The sequence below is a fragment of the Oreochromis niloticus genome, linkage group LG3, assembly GCF_001858045.2.
Source record: "Oreochromis niloticus isolate F11D_XX linkage group LG3, O_niloticus_UMD_NMBU, whole genome shotgun sequence".
NCBI classification, from domain to species: domain Eukaryota; kingdom Metazoa; phylum Chordata; class Actinopteri; order Cichliformes; family Cichlidae; genus Oreochromis; species Oreochromis niloticus.
Window position 1 is genome coordinate 39,100,152 of NC_031967.2, and position 18,299 is coordinate 39,118,450.

The 18,299-nt window shown below is 40.0% G+C and overlaps 1 protein-coding gene across 2 annotated transcripts; it reads left to right on the forward strand.

The window, feature by feature from the left end:
• The first annotated feature begins 2,271 nt into the window (after positions 1 to 2,271).
• LOC102077443 (low affinity immunoglobulin gamma Fc region receptor II) lies at positions 2,272 to 9,747 on the forward strand. 2 transcript variants are annotated; one of them, XM_005463134.4, is made up of 4 exons: positions 2,272 to 2,523; positions 7,414 to 7,680; positions 7,761 to 8,024; positions 9,065 to 9,747. In XM_005463134.4, exons 1-4 carry the CDS (start codon positions 2,493 to 2,495, stop codon positions 9,169 to 9,171), a joined length of 669 nt encoding a protein of 222 aa, XP_005463191.2. In that variant the 5' UTR covers positions 2,272 to 2,492; the 3' UTR covers positions 9,172 to 9,747. The 2 variants fall into 2 exon arrangements, with proteins under 2 accessions (XP_005463191.2, XP_025756843.1); XM_025901058.1 differs by lacking the exon at positions 2,272 to 2,523 and adding an exon at positions 3,048 to 3,199.
• Positions 9,748 to 18,299: the final 8,552 nt, after the last annotated feature.

Consider the following 18,299-nt stretch of genomic DNA (forward strand, 5'->3'; position numbering starts at 1 on the left):
TCAACAAAACATATAGAAAACACAACTGAAAACATTCATGAGCCTGATTAACTTTACTGTCACGAATACTTTTTGTACTTCATTAGCATCGCTACTGCACTTGAAGCTTTACCTGCTAGCATCAAGTGCATTAGCCTAGCACGACCATGTTGACGTTACGGTTTCATTCTACTCACAATACTTCGACATTACTGAGTTTAAAAAATTATACTTTCCTTTGACATGTTCACAACAGGCTTATTGTTTCTACTGTGTTACCTATAAGTCATCTGAGGTCCAGTAACCCATCTGTGTATTAAAATAAAAGGCACAGATCATGAGCTTGTTTACTGTTCCTCCTGAGAGCTTTGCACCACCTAGTTGTATCTTAAAGTAATGCCATAAAGTGTAGTGAGACAACCACTGAACCAGTAATTAAAGAGATAAACACAAAAAAATAAATTACTGGGGTGACCATTTTTTACCTTGTTTAAAAACATGAACTGAACTGTGATTCCATAACTTATGAATTGTCTTTTTTTATCTCTTAACCTTTTAACTATTAGTTTAATCCCCATTTATGTCTTCAACACACATTTTTAACCTGTTACACTGAGCACTGTTTACTGTGTTTAGTGGTCCTCTCTGGACTCCCTTCTTAACCGTTTTCCTCTCAGTCCTTGTAAACTGACCTTGAGGAAACATCAGAAACAGAATAAAAGAAATCCTAAATTACCTTTCAACATATTGTTAATTCCTTTGCTCTAAAAGAGGAAACCGGACTTCTCCACATGTATTCTGTTTTCAGACCACAGAGGCCACAGGGTTAGGAGGACTGGACAAATAACCCAAATGGTCCCCACTACCTCCCCACTTGGTAAGTTCTTTTATTTCCTACTTGGTTAGGTTTAGGAAAAGAATTTGAGAGATACGGCCCAGAGCAACCCTACACACTGAGCAGAGGGAGTGATTGGCTGATCTGGCATAGGTTTTTGTAGGATCTAGGTTTAAATAAATATTTCAGTTAAAGACACATCTTGTTTATACGTATTCATGTAATTTCAATGAAAAATGTAACCAGCATCACCCAAGCACAGAAAACTGCAGATGACTTTGACATCAAATGAGAAGCACTGCCGAAGTGATTTTCGTCTGCTGAGACTGTCTTATAATAACACTTTTTATTTCCAGCTTTAGAATATTCTCACAGTCTTTGCCAACTCCAGATTTATTTTATTTTATTCATTTGGGGGTTTTTTTTGTTGTTGTTGTTATTGTAATGTGTAACTATCAGTTAACACCAACAGAGGGCAGCAGTGCACAGCTTTCAGGAATTGCCTTATAGTTACTGGTTGCCTGTTGTCGAAACAGATGAAGTCAAACACGTGGATCTTAAAAGAGTCTTTGGTGGATTAATTAAATACATGAGACTCTGCATCACTACTTCTTTATGTATCTGATAAATTGACAGCTATCGTGGAGTGTGCTATGATTTGCAGTTTTTCGCTTCAGCTACACTTGCTCGGTGTGAAGTTTTCTAACACAGCTGTGGTTCATAGCGGTGAGTCAGAATGATATTTTGCGTAGTGATTTCCCAGTGAATGGAAATCAAAATAGTTATATCAAAGCATCGCACTTCACGTTCGAGCTGGTGATAGCAGAACAGTTGTCGTGGTTTATGTTCAATTTAAGATCTTCCTCAGAATCATTGAACCCCACCCACTCACCCACACACAAGCACACAAGAGAGATGAAGACACCCTACAATGAGCTGAAACATGAACTTGTTATTGTTAAAACAGATTATTATGACTTTCAAAATATTTGGTTTTCACATGTGCCTATTTTCAGTGATATCAACTCTAATAGCAGGACATTAGCTAGGCATATAAACCTATAATTCTCTCTCCTTTATGCCATACTTTTCAAGCAACCTATATTTGACAACAACATAATAAAAATGTAAATTCTGTTTTTGAGGCGCGACCGCAATATTTTTAGTGGCCCCCATATGAAAAAATTCTAGAGGCACCCCTGTCTTTGTGAACTATTAAATTATGATTATTTAATTAGTTTGCTCTTTTAACGAAAACAAAAAAGGGGATTCAATTAAAGAAGATTTCATAGGCTTGCTTTAATTTATAAAAGAGTGTAAAAAAGAGACTTTTTTCAGTTATTGAAGGGTGCCTCATTTCCTGTCATGCTCAAGTGCACGGCATGAAGCCGCTTCAGAGGGGTAGGTGTGAAATGGTGGGGGTGTAATTTATGAGAAGGATAACTGTTTGGAGGGGGAAACCAAACAGCACTGCATTCTGCAGACAGAGACCGCAGGGGGTGGAAAATAGAAGCCCCCTGCATGTGCTCACAAATCAATATGTTGAGCTGACATTTGGAACATGAGGTTTTTTTTGCAGAACCCCCAAACACCTAATCATCTGTGCGACCCTAATAACTTCCTGCAAGTCAGAGAGCTGCTGAAAAGTTTCTAAGAAAGAAAAGAGCACCAAAGCACAATGGAGATCTCTTCAACGTGTCTGATTATCTGTGAGTAAATTTTACTTATTTAGTTGTTTTTAATTCAGCTGTAATTGAAAGAATTCCTGAGCTCGTCAGACATTTGAAGGTTTTATTAGGTTTATGTTTCCCCTAAAATCTCAAAGAAAATACGATTACTTCTTTGTCCTACAAAGTACAACTTGCTGAGAGCTGCTTCCTCACACATTCTGCTTTAAATTTCTCCCATTTCTTTCAGAGTTATTAGGTTTTGATTTATGTTCGGGTCTTCACAAGCTAAAAATGTGATTTGCTGTTTTTTAATTTCACTTTCATTTACTCACTTTCACGGTGCTGTTTTCAGACATACTCGTGATATATTGCACGGACAGAATGATGTTTTGCATGATAATTTTACTGTGCTGTGAGCTTAAACTGTTAAACTGAAGCGTCACACTGCAAACCCAAGCTGGCAAAGTACACAAATGGTTTTCCTACTGCAACATGTCAACATATCAGCAGTGGACAAAGTCCAGTTAGTTTTTGCAACCTGCAGGGACTCTCAGTGATCTGCCAACAATGAGACCAATGCCAAGATAAAATCACTATTCATTATGTATATCGTGAAAACGACATAATTATATATTTTAACACCCTTCGAGTTATATTGTCTCTTGTAAAAGGGACTTCTTTATCCTTAAAGTGCTTGCTGAAAGGAGATTTTAAGGTATTTGGTATTCACTTACTAATATTGTAGGGTCTTTATATTATCAAGCATTACAAGGCTGTTGTTGTGAAAATCATTTTGAGACCAAGAAAATATAAAGTTCTGGACATTTTTTTGTTTGTTTGTTTTTTGGAACATTTTAATTGTTTAGATGATTTGGGTTAAATACAAAACCTTTTTCCAAATAGCGGTTTATTCATTTATGTTTTTATTTTTACTTTCTGCCACTAGATCAACAACAGAATGATGTGATGTGGAGATTTGGTGTTCACCTTCATGTGGATTTCTGGTTATTGTTTTGTTCACAAACAGTAAAATTGTTAGATGAAGGAAACGGGAGAAGAACTGTCAGCTCATCTACACAGGACTTCAACGGTCTCAGCATAGAGAGGCAGCTTTGTTGCATTCTGTTGAAGGACAGTCTCATCTTCCAGAGATCATTAATTTTTCTTATTATTAGAGACATCAATATCAATTGTTACTTTGATGGAGTAATCTTGAAGATTTTTTTCTTGACTTAACTGAATTGACTATAATTAGGACTCAAGTGTGTCTGGATCCCAGTGCATCAGGCATGCCATGAACATGTTATAGATACACCAAAGATTGTTTTCAGGTTAAAACAGTTAGGAGAAGGAAACACATCAGAACACTAAACCATGAACATATTATATATGCACTGAAGATTGTTTTCAGTTTTCAGGTTGCCTTGTTAGATGAGCATCTCTCTGGTTTGTGTGCTCTGACATTTTCAAAAACCCGCTTTTCTTTTTCCTGTTTGAGGTCAGAGGGCCTCCAGGCTTGGCAGTTGTGGGCAGTTTTGTCTCATACTAATACTCATACAGTGTGTGTGTGTGTGTGTGTGTGTGTGTGTGTGTGTGTGAGTGTGTGCATGTGAGGGTTAAAATTGCTCTACATTTCTGAAATCCTACTACAATGAAGTTAGGGATGTAATATTTTTCAAGACTGTAAGGCCAGTAAGCAAAAACAGACCCAAATGCTGAGCTGATAGAGTTGTATCAAAGTATTACAATCTTTATTTACCCATGAGTTAAGGTACGCACTGAGGGGTCTTGGTAAAAGCACAGGGGTTTCTTTCAGTTCTTGAGGGAAATGTCCATAGAGAGAGGAGACAGGTGTTAAAAGGTCCACAACAGATCCACAAAGTAAAAGGTCCACACAAGGTCTGGAGGCCAAATGTTTTCATTCTGTATCTGCCACTTTCAGCTTTAATTAGACTCTGTTTAATGTTTTCTAGCCTCTACACGAGATTAAAATGTTGCTGTTTTCCAGCATACTGGTGATATACAGGAGGGACAGGATGATGTTTTGTGTAATCATTTGCCTGCATGGAGCTTAAATGGATAAACTGAAGCATCATCCTACAAGCTCAAGCTGGCAGTAGTAAAACAGTTCCCTAGCTATCGTATATTATATGGATGACAGTATTAGTCCACAGCTGTTAATCTTTGAATTCAGGCTTTTTAAGTCACATTTACACAGCTGTATAAAACTGAGCACCCATGCAGTCTGCCATTACAAACACTTACAAAAGATTGGTTGGTTCTAAAGAGGTCACCGAAACACTGAGTGTGGTATAACTAAAGTCAATTCATGGAATTTCTTCCCTCCTAGATATTCCATGATCAACTGAAAGTGATATTATTACGAAGTGGAACAACAGCAACTCAGCCATGAAGTGGCAGACCACACAAACAGAGCAGAGTCTCTAAATACTTAAGAGTTTCCCACACTCTGTTCACTCATTAACAGAGTCCAAACCTCCTCTGGCATTAACCTCAAACAGTGTGCACTCTTGTAGGTGTACTCCATCTGTGGCCTTTACTTTGGTCCATGTCTTAATTTGAGACGTTCCTATTATTATCATTATTATTATTATTTTATGCACAGATGTCATGGACTTGCAAGTAATAGATTGATATGATGTGGTGATCTGGTCTTAGTTTTCATGTGGATTTCTGATCAAGTTTTTGTTCATGAGCATTAAAACAGTTAGATGAAGGAAACACATCAGAACACTAAACCACAAACATGCTATATATGCACTGAAGATTGTTTTCACTGTTTAGGTTGCCTTGTTAGATGAGCACCTCTCTGGTTTGTGTGTTCTGGCATTTTCAAAAACCTGTTTTGTTTTTTTTTTCCTGTTTGAGGTCACAGAGGGCCTCCAGGCTCTGCAGTTGTGGGCAGTTTTGTCCTGTCTTCATGTCTCATGCTAAAAACAGCTGCAAGCCAGTTTCAATAGAGCTGAAATTGAACTGAAAAAGAAAGGAAGGGTACAGTTTAATGCACTGTTAGGAAATATATTATCAAATGTATAAGTCAACAGAATAAAATTGCATGGAAATCAAACTTTTAGCTGATTATGCACTCTTGGTCATCACAACATCTTGTGTAGAATACTGTGGTATACAGAGGAGTTCATGGCTGACTCAGTGACAGCAGAATGTCCAGGTCCTGATGGTTCAAAACAAGCCCAAACATCACACCTCCACCACTGAGCTGTAAAGACTGTTTGTGCTGATGTGCTGTGCATAATTTTCTCCAAAGATGGCGCTGTGCATTATGATCAACAATCTGCACTACAGCCACACCTATCCAAAGGACTATGTTCCAGAAGTGATTTGTTCAAATGCAACTCTAGAAATCTAAGCTGTGCTTACATGTTCATTTTCTTATATCAATTTCATTTAATTAACAGCATCTGGCTGGTACTTAAACTGTTATTTCATACTGGAAGCAGTAACAGTATACTTAGTTTTACACACACTGCTTCTGACTTCTTGCTTGTATGCTATATTATATTGTATTCATGCTTGTACCTTCAGGGTTTGAAAAGTTTAGTCTCTGCATTCTTTCTAACAAGCAGCAGAGGGCCACGTCTTCTGGATGCAAAAAGAAATTTGAGTATTTAGAAATATATGAGAAAATGTCCCTGTTTCTCACTTGATCTGCAAGCTCAGTAAACCATTTCCCGAAGGTTTTTTGCCCTGAATTGCTGCTTTCAAGTTATTTTAATAAAAAATAATTGTAAGTTAAAGTCCCAGTTAGGATCAGAGGGAATTGTAATGGACATGGGCAGGTAATACCCCTCAATCAGGGATAAAACCATGACGTATAATTTCAAAAAGCTAAGATGGCTACCGCTAATATGCTCACCTCAAGGCTTTTAAATAAAGACCTCACTATCCATTCTAACTCATGGGTAATATCATGCTGTCTACATGTACTATATATTTCATATCCAGTGTGCTACAAAGAACATTTTCTTGGGGCAATGTTATAGTAACATCCAATGATGGTCTCTTATGTCTGTTTAATGTCACCAAATAATTTGAATATGTAACATTTACAGTGGAGAACCAATACAGTTGGTATAATAATACAAAAAGGTATCCCTGCGTTGATATAACATTATAGTTATGTTAGTAAAATACATGACATTTATTGTAAAGTTACTGCAGCATTGCAGAAAAGTCAAGAGCAAAAGTCATGAGTGGCTCTTAGGCGTAGTGGCTAACACATTCGCTTTACACCTGAAAGATCCCCAGTATGAGACTGGGAAGGGACACAAACCCAATTTCAGGGGTCACAAGCTAGTGCCCTCCAAGCCCAGATAAATGGGATGGTTGCATCAGGGAATCCAGTGTAAAGTTTGTCTGAAAATAACATGCACATCCTTCTGACTTCTTAGCAAAAACTGAGGTGAAGCTGAAATAACAATTTTTGAAAAAATCACCCATTTGTAATGACACAACTTACCAAATTAATGAAAAATGCAACATTAGCATCACTTAATGTATTTGCAGGGTAAACTGTAACAAACAGGCCTATATGTGACCAACAAAACTGCCTCTTTGGATGGTAATTGTAGTAACAGCAGCTGGAAGTTTTCTAAATACCAGTTCTAAAAGCCACAAGTGGGTCACCAGTCCCACTGGCTGGTCACCCACTGACAACCAAATCCTAGCAACCTCCAGCAAATGCTAAATAACTGAAAATCAGGTTGTCATTCACTATGTGGTTTAATGTTGGAGAACGTGTTTTCTCTATCAACCAATGCTTGCCATGGGGTCTCTAGACCTGTGTGTCTGGGGCTTACCGCGAGTCTGCAGACTTGCATGTTTTAAAAGGACCAAATCTCAGCCTGACGCTTTTTTCCTCTTCTTTTTATTTCATGTTTCGAACACCAGCTGCTATGCTGAGCATCCACCCTGACAGGTCTCAGTTCTTTTGGTATGACACGATCACGCTGAGCTGTGAAGGGACAGACAACTCTGGAAATTGGACTCTGAAGAGAAACACCTCCTCTAAAACTGCTGAGTCATGTATCTCGGGTTGGGGAGTGTCAAATCAGACGTCATGCACTATTATGGACACCTATGCATCAGACACTGGAATATACTGGTGTGAGTCTGATCGACGGGAATGCAGTGAGACTATCAACATCACAGTCACATGTAATGCTCTTTATTATTTGATGTTTTAGACTTTGTATCTGTTATAGAGCTGAGGAGTCATAGCACGGTTTGATTTTCAGATGGAGTGATCCTGGAAAGCCCTGCGCTTCCTGTGACCGAAGATGAAACAGTGACACTTTTCTGCTATTACATGTACGATGAAGAGAGCAGTGCAACTTCTAATTTCTCAGCTAACTTCTACAAAGATGGACATTTAATCAGTACTCAGCCTGCAGGAAACCTCACTTTCTCAGCTGTGTCCTTATCTGATGAAGGTTTCTACAAGTGTGAACACCCAACAAAAGGACAGTCAGCACAGAGTTGGATGGCTGTCAAAAGCAAAGGTGGGTTCAGGCTACAAGACATCTGTTTTTAAGGAGAAATATGGTAGACGTGATACATAATCAATAAAATACACCCAGTCTGTTATCTGACATATTCATTGTGCTCCAAAAGCAATGCATTGACTTATTTCACCTATTTAAACTAGTCACTAAGGATTGATTGACGTATATTCAAAAGGTTTGGTTATTTTCCAACTGCTGAAGCATAAAATCCTTATTGAGGCAGTCCTGTCTTCCTCCCCTCACCCCCTCCCTGAGCCTGGTTCTGCTGGATGTTTCTTCCTGTTAAAAGAAAGTTTTTCTTTCCCTCTGTCACCAAAGTGCTTGCTCATAGGGGGTCATATGATTGTTGGGGTTTTTGCTGTTTTCTTTGTATAATTGTAGGGTCTTTGCCTTACAATATAAAATGCCTTGAGGTAGCTGTTGTTGTGATTTGGCACAACAACAGGGAAGAGGCGTCCAATCCACATTCATTGTTCAAGAACTTATGACTGAGTGAGCACATCTTGGATAATCCTTCATTCTGACTTCAATGAAGGCCATACTTTACTAAATGAACTTCATATTTTATTCATTATGACTAGACATTTGTGGCCGAGCCAAGCAAGTCAATGGAAAAAGGTTTAAAGAGGTCACAGAGTGAGGGAACTGAGGGTTTAGGGCTTTCCCATAGACTTCGCTGCACTGGAGTCTCCCCCTGCTGGCCATTAAAAGAATGACGGTTTAACATACTTGCATATTAGACCTTGAGGCTGTATCCATCTTTTATACAGCGTGTGCAGTACTGCTCTGATTCACACATCTTATCCACACATACTTAATTAGAAGGTAAATATGAGAAATACATATATACAGCACAAGAGCTTTTAAACTCCTGTGCCCTGTATTTCTGCCTTGGCTTTCCCTCTCCGTTCCCTAATTGATTATACTGTGTATTGTTTGATTTCCTTCCCTTATTATTGCCTTTTAGCGATTTATTCTGCCTGTATTTTGGGTGCTTTCTATGCCAACTCTGTTATTTTGTTCTGTCTTCCTTACAGTCAGAGCTCAGCCATCAGTATCTGTGCCTGGACTGATTGGTGCTATTCTGGTGAAACTCTTCTACACCGTGATTATTACACTGGGTGCAAATGTACTCATACGCTGAGCTAATGGTGGAAAACCTGAGAAAATGAGTGTGATGTGACCTCTTTGATATCATTGCCCTCATATATTCAAATATATCTTTATATTTATACAGCCATGATGTTTCGTTTTTTTATTTGAAAATGCTGGAAATTCATTGAAAAGAAATGATGATTCGTTCACCAACAGCTATGGAGTCTGTGGATGTAATGGTGTTAAACATATACTCATAAGACAAGTATTTAACCATCCAGCCATCAGTTTTTGCAGCTGAGCTAGAGCTGGGCCCCATCTCAGCTGCCCTAGGGAGAGAGGAGCTATGGACAAATTGCCCGAACTGTTGAGAGACAGATCTGAGAATAACCATGTAACCTACCATATCTTTGAATTGTGGGTGGAAGCTGGATACAATCTCCACACCGAGACCAGGCAACTGATGGATTCACACCCAAGACTGTCTTCCTGTGGGGCCGTGGTGAGAACCATCGTATCATCATGCTGCCCTTGTTACTATATGACTGTAACTACCCTCTATAGTGTTTTGTAAACCATTTAACACATTAATATGGTTCTAATAAATGACAACTGGAGCATCAAAGAGTGCATTTTGTGTTTTCTGTAGGAAAATACACTTTAGGTTTTAAAAAGGCATCATTTTAAATCTGGGTGAAGTCTTTTTTTATAGGAAATCAAAAAGGATCAAACTCTTACAGAGGATAAATGTGTGAATTACTATTAAGTGACATTGATGCTGCCTTGATTTGCAGCCTAATGTCTGTTCAAAACTAACTTTTCAGGAATAATTTAAAATAACTTTCAGAGTATGATGAAGCCCTCTGTCTGTAACTCAGGGTATCACAGCAAGTTTACACTGCTGACAGGTGACAAAAAGAAATGTTTCTCAGTGCTCACTCTGCCTCATTTTTTAGGTAATCACCATTCAAACTTGGGTGATAATAAAAACTCGTGATCACATTGATAATGTGGTCTCTGACAGCAAAATGGGCCAAAAAAATGGCATAAAAAGCTGAATATCTCAAAAAGTATAAAAGTTATCATCACCAAAAGATATATCAATCAAAAGCAGAAATAGCAGAACAGTTTAAAGTTTGAACGGTGAAAATCGACTGAAAACTGAGGGAGTAGTTAAGCGGCAAAGAAACGGAGCAACTAGAATAATAAAGGATAAAGAATAAAGAGAAACAGGATATCAGTAATTGTTATGGCCCTGAGCCTCGGAGGGAGTGAGACCGCTTTTCTCTTCAAGCAAATCCAATAGTACCAGGACTCACTAACGACTGGCTAGCTGGAGATCTTTGCCAGCCCTCCTGTATGCAGATTGCAGTGTGTCAACCCTCATAGACAGGGGTGCACATAAGTGGTCCGCAGGTGCGCATGCGCTGTCAAAATAAAAGACGCGCACCAAATAAGAAGTTGCAACGCGCGTTTGCGTGCGTAAGATTTTCTGGAGGAGGACAGACATTTGTTTAGAGCTCTTAAAGATGTCGAAGAAGCTCCTTTAAGCAGTTACTTTGGTGTTCCTCCACCTCCAAAGAAATGTCAGAAGAAGCCTGAATTGTAAAAGAAGCGCGTATTCTTGGAAAAGTGTTGCAGGAGGTGAGCTGGCTTCAAACAAATGATGCACGCACAGAGACGTGGTGCAGAATATGCCGTGTAAATCCCACTCTAGCAGACAAAAACAGTGCCTTTTATATGTACGCAAACGCGCGTTGCAACTTCTTATCTGGTGCGCGTCTTTTATTTTGACAGCGAATGCGCACCTGCGGACCACCTATGTGCACCCCTGGGGTCCGTTCTTCGTGCCTTGCTTACTACATCCAAGATCAAATGACACATCCAAGATCAAATCATCGCGCTAACTTTGAGCTCGCTAATCCGGTTCTCCGAACACACCTGTTGTTGACGATTAGTACAGCTGGATGAAGTAATCTGAGATCACTGGGTGGCTTAAAAGGGGCTACGCATCGATAGTAGAAACATTGATCGGCAACCCTGTGATTGGTCGGCGAAGATGTCGAAGGAGCGCGCTCAGTATTTTTCGGCAGCAGAGCAAGAACTCTTGATTGAGGGATTTCAGGAGTGCCATTCAGGTGCCAATCAGAGCGTATTATGTCTACCGCATTCCTCCACTGGTGGTGCCCCTCGTTTAAAGGAGGGACATCTTTTAACACATTTTTACGATCCTCAGCTGTCCACGGCTGATATGTATATGTAAATGTCAACTGGTCTCTGGGGATCACACCGTCTTCACCCGCAGGGCCAGTGGCTCGGCCGTAATTGGGATTTGGTACCTGGATTAAAGGAAATTGACCCAGTGTGGGTGGGAACAGCGGTGGCGGAAACCCGGAAGTAGGTGGGTTTATATGTGTGGTTGAATTAAGCTGTTGCCTAGCTGCAGCATAGGGGTCTTGTGATTTCACAAAGGGGTTTTTTGAGATTGGAGGACAAGGTTGAGGCTGCTGCTCACTATCTGGTGGGGCTGAGGCAGGAGGAGGCGGCTGATAAGGAGGGGGGTTTACTATTTCAGTGGGTGGCTTTTCACTCTGTTTGTTTTGCTTCACCTTTCTCTTATCCCCACGCCTTTTGCTCTCCTCCTGCCAGGGCATGAAAAATTTTACGTATTCAGACATTCTTAAATCCTTTTCCTTACCACTAGTTTGTTCTATCTCTTTCTGCAGGCATTTGTGTAGTTCCTGTACTGGGGCGGGGTTGCCATTCCCGTCCCAGGTTGTGCAAGTAGGTTTTTCTGGGTCTCTCCATCTATTTGCACTTATTCTACCTGCACCTGGGTGCTTTTTCTCCATCCACAATTCGTCAGGTGTTAATTCAGGTTTTGTGGATTTATTGCCCATTTCTAATTTTGTTTAATTGATGCAATGCTTATATGTTATATTTTATTTCAATGCTTATATTTTATATTTTATTTCAATAGGACCACTTTATTGATTTCTTTATTTATTAATACTGCCAACACACACTGTGAGACGTTCTGGTACTAGAGTCAGAGGAGGTTATTAAGTCAGCCTTCTACCCTGAACTAAATCCAGGGCGGACTTAATTTTACGCGTTGAAGCGCAACCTTTTCTCTTTCTCACCATCCAGTACTCACAGGAAAACAGTAGGAGTAGTGCAGGAGCCTAGAGCTCCTATTCAATGAAGCACTTACTCCTCAACAAACATTCAGCAAACAGTTAGCGCGCTTAGAGAAAATCCTATTTTATTTGACACTCTCGCTTCTCTGGCTACCAACCTTTATTTTGAATCCGTCTTACACAGGCGAGCGTGGCTACCAACCTTTTGTTTTTATGCTGCGGATTATGCTGCGGACTAAGCCGTCTTACGCAGGCGAGCGTGAGATATACTGGCTACCAACCCTTTTTTATGTTGCGAAACAGGCCCCCACAGGGCAGGTTGTTTCGTCTTACACGGGCGAGCATATTACATAGGACACGTCTGTCCTTTTCCTTTTCGGTCCACACAGGACCCTTCTATTTCGAGCAGTGTCAAACTAAAATCGATTATTCAACGCAAAGTGTTTCTGGCTGCTTTATATTCACCTTCAATGTTGCGCTGTGTTCTTTTTCCCGGCGTCACCGAGAACCTGGCGTCGTGGACCTGTATAAGACACTGGCCAGTAGGCGAATGTACGACTCTGGGCTTTTCCTCGCTTCGCTAGAAACGGTGGTTGCAGTGCAGGTAGTCACGACGTCAGGATCTGGTGGCTCCGTCTGTGAATAGTTAGATGATACAATAATATCAATAAACTATCCGGCTCGAAGGACCAATTAAATGTCAGTGGCAAGACATTTTTAAACATTGAAAGAATACAGAAACAGTCAGAGTTTTGTTCAGAGAACTACGTGCGCACGGGTGAGTGATCGAGTGATACTCACCCCGAGGCTTTGTAGTCAGCTTTATTTATACATCGTAGCATTCCCTGTTTTATCAGGCTGTAACAGACAATCTGGGCATGTATGGGACACAGTGTATATGTGTGTGTGTGTGTGCAGTTTCTATCTCGAGGAAAACAGAAGCCAGTTTGGGTCCTGTTTCCCAGGGTGTCTGCAAGAGACTTTCACAGGAGTCAGCGAATACTGCAGGGCTCATGTGTATGTGTGTGAGCAGAAGCAAAGACAAAACATAAAGATATGTGAACACTGTGTGCTTTTCAAGCCTTTCTTAACAGGAGCATATGAGTAAATGAGTAAATGGAGCAATATAAGGAGAACTGAATAAATGAAACATTAAAAGGAAGATGTATCAAAAAGGAAAAACATCATAAAATTACAAAATCCCTTAACAGCTGCAAAAGCAAGGAGAGAGGGCTGGCAGAAAGTTGCTGACAAATCAAACTCGTAAGTAATTTATTATATTATATTACATTATATCCTCTTTCACATTAGAGCCACAACAGGACCCACTAGAACATGGGAACAAGTAAAAGTGAAATATAAGAATATTCTACAGAATGGTAATATTTATCACTTATATTGCTTTTAGTCTCTTGAAAAGAGACCCTGGAATAATCTGTTTGTTTGTTTATAACAGCAACCAAGAAAAGGGCAGAGCAAATAAAGACAGGTGGTGGTCCTGCACCCCCTCGTCACACCCCGGCAGAGGAGCTGGCCCTAGGGTTGAATGCCACCAGACCCATTGTTGAGGGCATCCCTGGGGGCAGCTCTTCCTTAGACAAGCAGCCGGGGTGCAGTAGCAGCAGCGCCTTCATAACTGGTAAATGAGCTCATAATTCTATTTGTACAATGTAAAATATTTGGTTGTTGCCTTAATTAAAATGCTTTTTGTACTGTGACATTTATTGACATTGTGGGGTTTTTTGTGTGTAGTTTCACATAACACTCCATCACTTTTACCTGTTCCCATGCAAGGGGTGACTGAAGCATGCACAGTAAGTTGGGATATATATATATATATCTTTTATTTAATTATTTATCGCTTTTATAGCCGTGGTCTCTCATCTTGATTACACGAAGTGTTTCACTATTACTACTATAAAATATGAATTACATCTGAAATAATCAAATACATGAAATAGAATGATTAATAGTACATTTCCCTTTTTTTAGGAAATGACCTGTATGTATCTGTATGAAATCAATAAAAGAATCAAATGCTGCATTATCTTTAGTTACATTGATAATATTTATTTATGAAAAAACAGTGGAGAAATATCGCTGTTGCTTTTGTATAAATGAAGCGGACATACCTGAGTGGCTGCGATCTAATCCTGGTTACATAAAGTAAGCCTGCTCCCAAGCAGGTTTACGCTTACGGATCTGTTGCTATGACAGCAAGTCCCAGATGAGCTTCGGAGAACCGAATGATCCAAGATCACGCGAAATCGTCAACAATCAAATCCAGCTAACTTACTTAGCGAGGTACGAAGAACGGACCCCTGGGCCCTGTTTCAGAAAGCCGGTTTAGAAAACTCAGAGTTAAAAATGATACTCAGGGTTGAGTAACCCCGAACTGTCCAACTCGGAATATTCGGTTTCAGAAAGGCTGATAACAATTAGTTCAATCAACGCGGAGTTGCTTTAACCCCAAGTTAAGCGCGCGCATAAAGCCCTGATTAGTGGAGCACAGATTAAGCGAGTCACCATGGAGACGGAGGGAAAGAAGGCGCGGTCAATGTATTTTACAGCGCTTGAGGCCGAAATTCTGATGGCAGCATATGCCGATAACATGCAAATTTTGCGGAAAAAAAGTAACACAGCCTCAGCTGCAAAAGAAAGGGAGCATGCATGGCAATACATAGCCGACAGAGTCAATGCGTGAGTGTTAATTTAAACATTGATCTAGGGATTTCCACCCATTTAACACGTTATTTTATTATATTTCATTTTATTTTATACATTTTATTTTGTGATGTGATGTGAGCGCAGGTGCAACCCAACAGGCCCCAAACGTTCCTGGCAGCAAGTAAAAATGAAATATAAAAAATGTAGAGGAAGAGGGTCCAGCCACTTCTCCAACAAACCTTTCCTCAGTAAGATGTTCAGCACTGATTTACAACCAACCTAAGTAGGCATGTACTATGAATGTCAATGCTATTTTCTGTGTTTCAATAGCTCCCTGTAAAGCAGCTGTACAAGACCTATTTGATCAAGAAAATAAAAAAATGCTTTTTGGAAATGGAACACTTCAATGGTAAATGGCCTGTATTTATATAGCGCTTTACTAGTCCCTAAGGACCCCAAAGCGCTTTACATATCCAGACATCCACCCATTCACACACACATTCACACACTGGCGATGGCAAGCTACATAGTAGCCACAGCCACCCTGGGGCGCACTGACAGAGGCAAGCAGCAGAATGGAATGTGAGTGCCATCTATACAGCCAATCACGCCTGGGAACCCTGAAAATAAATGTAAAATCTAAGTAGTAGTTCAAGTATCACCACATCATGAATTAAGTTTTGTTCATCCTGATACCTGCAATTTTGTGGAATCCCTCTTTGATAAATCTTGTGGGTCTATGACCGGGGAACACCACAAACGAGTACAGGAGACGTTTCAGTGCAACTGTAACATTCCTGACTGCCCGACAGACGGTAGCCTTGGAAACGTGCTCAGCGTCACCAATATTATACAGAAAGCTCCCGTTTGCAAAAAAACGAAGTGCAATACAAATAATATGTACAGAACTGAGAGAATGTCCGCGATGTGTCACATGAGCAATATAAGGCCTGAGGATGTTATTCAAATAAATTATCGATTGTGCTGAAAAACGGTAACGTTCACACAGAAAATCATCAGGACATGATAAAATGTCCAAACGCGCTCTAATCACTCTCTCCCGGTGGAGAGCTCTGCGGAGAATTTGGGCTTCAACATCTACTGGCTCTTCAAGTAAGGGGCACCATGTCTGACACTTCCTACAGTCAGGTTTCCGACAAAGAGGCGGAGAAAGTCAGGGTTAGTTGAAGTAAACCTGCTAGGGGGCAGGTTAACTTCACGGAGTGAGTCGTCATAGTAACTCACTCAGAATTAATCTAAACTTGCTTTGTGAAACAGAAAACCCAGAGTTTTCGTTAACTCAGGGTATACTTACTCAGAGTTTGCACTAAACCGGCTTTCTGAAACAGGGCCCTGCTCATAGACAATTGACTGCCTGGGATCCTGTGGTGCTCCAGGAAGCAATGAGTGGTTGATTGTATGCACCTGTGGCTACAAAAGGTTGGAGATCTTTCACACTGGCCGTTTATCAATGCCCAAGTACGCGAGTACGTACTCGCGTTCTCGGTGAGTACGTACCCGCCGAGAACGCGAGCACGGACTCGTCGGCCGTTTCTCAATTCTCAAGTACGCGAGCACGGACTCGTGATTTGTACAGTCGGAACACCTGCGTACGTGATGATGTCACAGGTCCGGAGTTTTTACTGCCGTCCCCTCTTAATTTAACTGTGAGTAACATGTTATGAAGCTTAACTTTAATCACAGCCAAACCGATTTACTCAGGAACAAATAAAACACTGAAATAAACCAAACATTAACATGTAGAAGTGATCTAAGTGACTTATATATCATTTTTAACCTCAGTAGTGAAACCTTTATTAATAAAAGTAGTGTACATGTACATACGTGTACATACCTTAATAAAAACAAGCAGGTGAGATGTTAGAACGCTTTTATTTCTATTCTAGTGGACACTCAATACTATAGACAGCTGCTGGGGTTTCTTTAACCTGAGTAGTGACAAGTCCGCGAGCGGGGGGGGGCGATGTGCCGGGAGTCCGCTGTTGAGTTTTGGACGAAATGCATTCTGGGATATATAGCTGTCCCAAGTCTACATCGATGCATGCTCGATAAAATGGGCGGATCGAGAACACATCCGGGACTTTTTCGCGTTCTCGGCGTGATGCGTACTTCGAATTGGAACAGTACTTGGTCTCCGACTGATGACGTATCACGAGTACACGAGAACGCAAGTACGCACAAGTACGCATATTGATAAACGCCCTCTGTGTCTGCTGCTTAGGACTGAACATGCTTCCTTCTTGCCTCCCTCTTTGAACGTTGATAGCTCAACTCTGTTCATAGCATTGAATTTTGTTTGTTAACCTCGGTGCCTGGTAGAACTTAACTTGATTAGAGTTTTGTGATGCTTAACTCTTAGCTTTTACTATTGTCTGTGTTAATGCCTTCATGTAAAGTGGTCTGTTGAAAAATCCCTGTCGGTTTTCTGTTTTACTCAGTTTCTTGTGTGAGAGCTCGTGTATGTTACGCCTCCCTAAGAGAGGGGATCGTAACAACAACAACAACAACAACAACAATGATAATAATAAAAATCCCAAGATGTAAACTTACCCATGTCACACATTCAACTATGTGTTGTATAAAAGCTTTCACTATAGTGAAATGCATTCAATTTATAATTTGAGTCAGTCAGATTTGAACTTCAAGGTTAAAAACATTCATTTCTAATCATTAAATTGCTCAAATTCCAAGTGAGATTACTGCTCATGTAACCTTTGTATCCTTAGTTGTTGTAAGTCATGGCAAGTCAAGTTTTCTCACATAAAGTTATTGTGTAACTGCTCTTTTTGTATGCCTTTGTACAGTTATAGTTACTCTATCTTGTATTTGTTGTATTATGTTGTGTTGTATGAGTTTAGGCTATTTATTTATTTATTTCACCAAAACACACAATGCAAAATAAAACTGTAGACAGATTTGACTGATCATTGTCAAAGAGAAGGCTTCAGGTTTTCCATTAATTTGTCCTTCCTCTTTATGTTACAATCAACAGTTTGAGATATACGTTTAGTTTCTTGTGAAGAATGACACAGTAATTTAGGTTTCATATAACTTTATCTTAGCCTCAGCATCTTCCTCTGTGAAATATGAGGTGATGATTCAATTTTGGCCCCTGTTGTTTTGTTGTTTCATGTTGTTTTTGTGATAACAAAGTCCATCTGAAGACTGTTCTCGAAAAGACGAGCACCAAATGATGTTAGACCTGCCGAAGTGAGAAAGTTGTCTTTTTTTTCTTTTCTTTGAGGATCGAAAGTTTTACTTCAGAAAACAGTGAATATGTTTATTAATAAACGCGATTAAAGTTGAAGTTAACAACAGATCCTTTTCTTTACTTGCTAATGTACTAACA

What these genes read in the sequence shown, in the direction of transcription:
- LOC102077443 (XM_005463134.4), top strand. Translation starts at nt 2,493, where the DNA reads ATGGAGATCTCTTCAACGTGTCTGATTATCT. An exon ending in TATCAACATCACAGTCACAT is followed by an intron (nt 7,681 to 7,760) that starts GTAATGCTCTTT and finishes TTTGATTTTCAG; the next exon opens with ATGGAGTGATCCTGGAAAGC. An exon ending in GATGGCTGTCAAAAGCAAAG is followed by an intron (nt 8,025 to 9,064) that starts GTGGGTTCAGGC and finishes TCTTCCTTACAG; the next exon opens with TCAGAGCTCAGCCATCAGTA.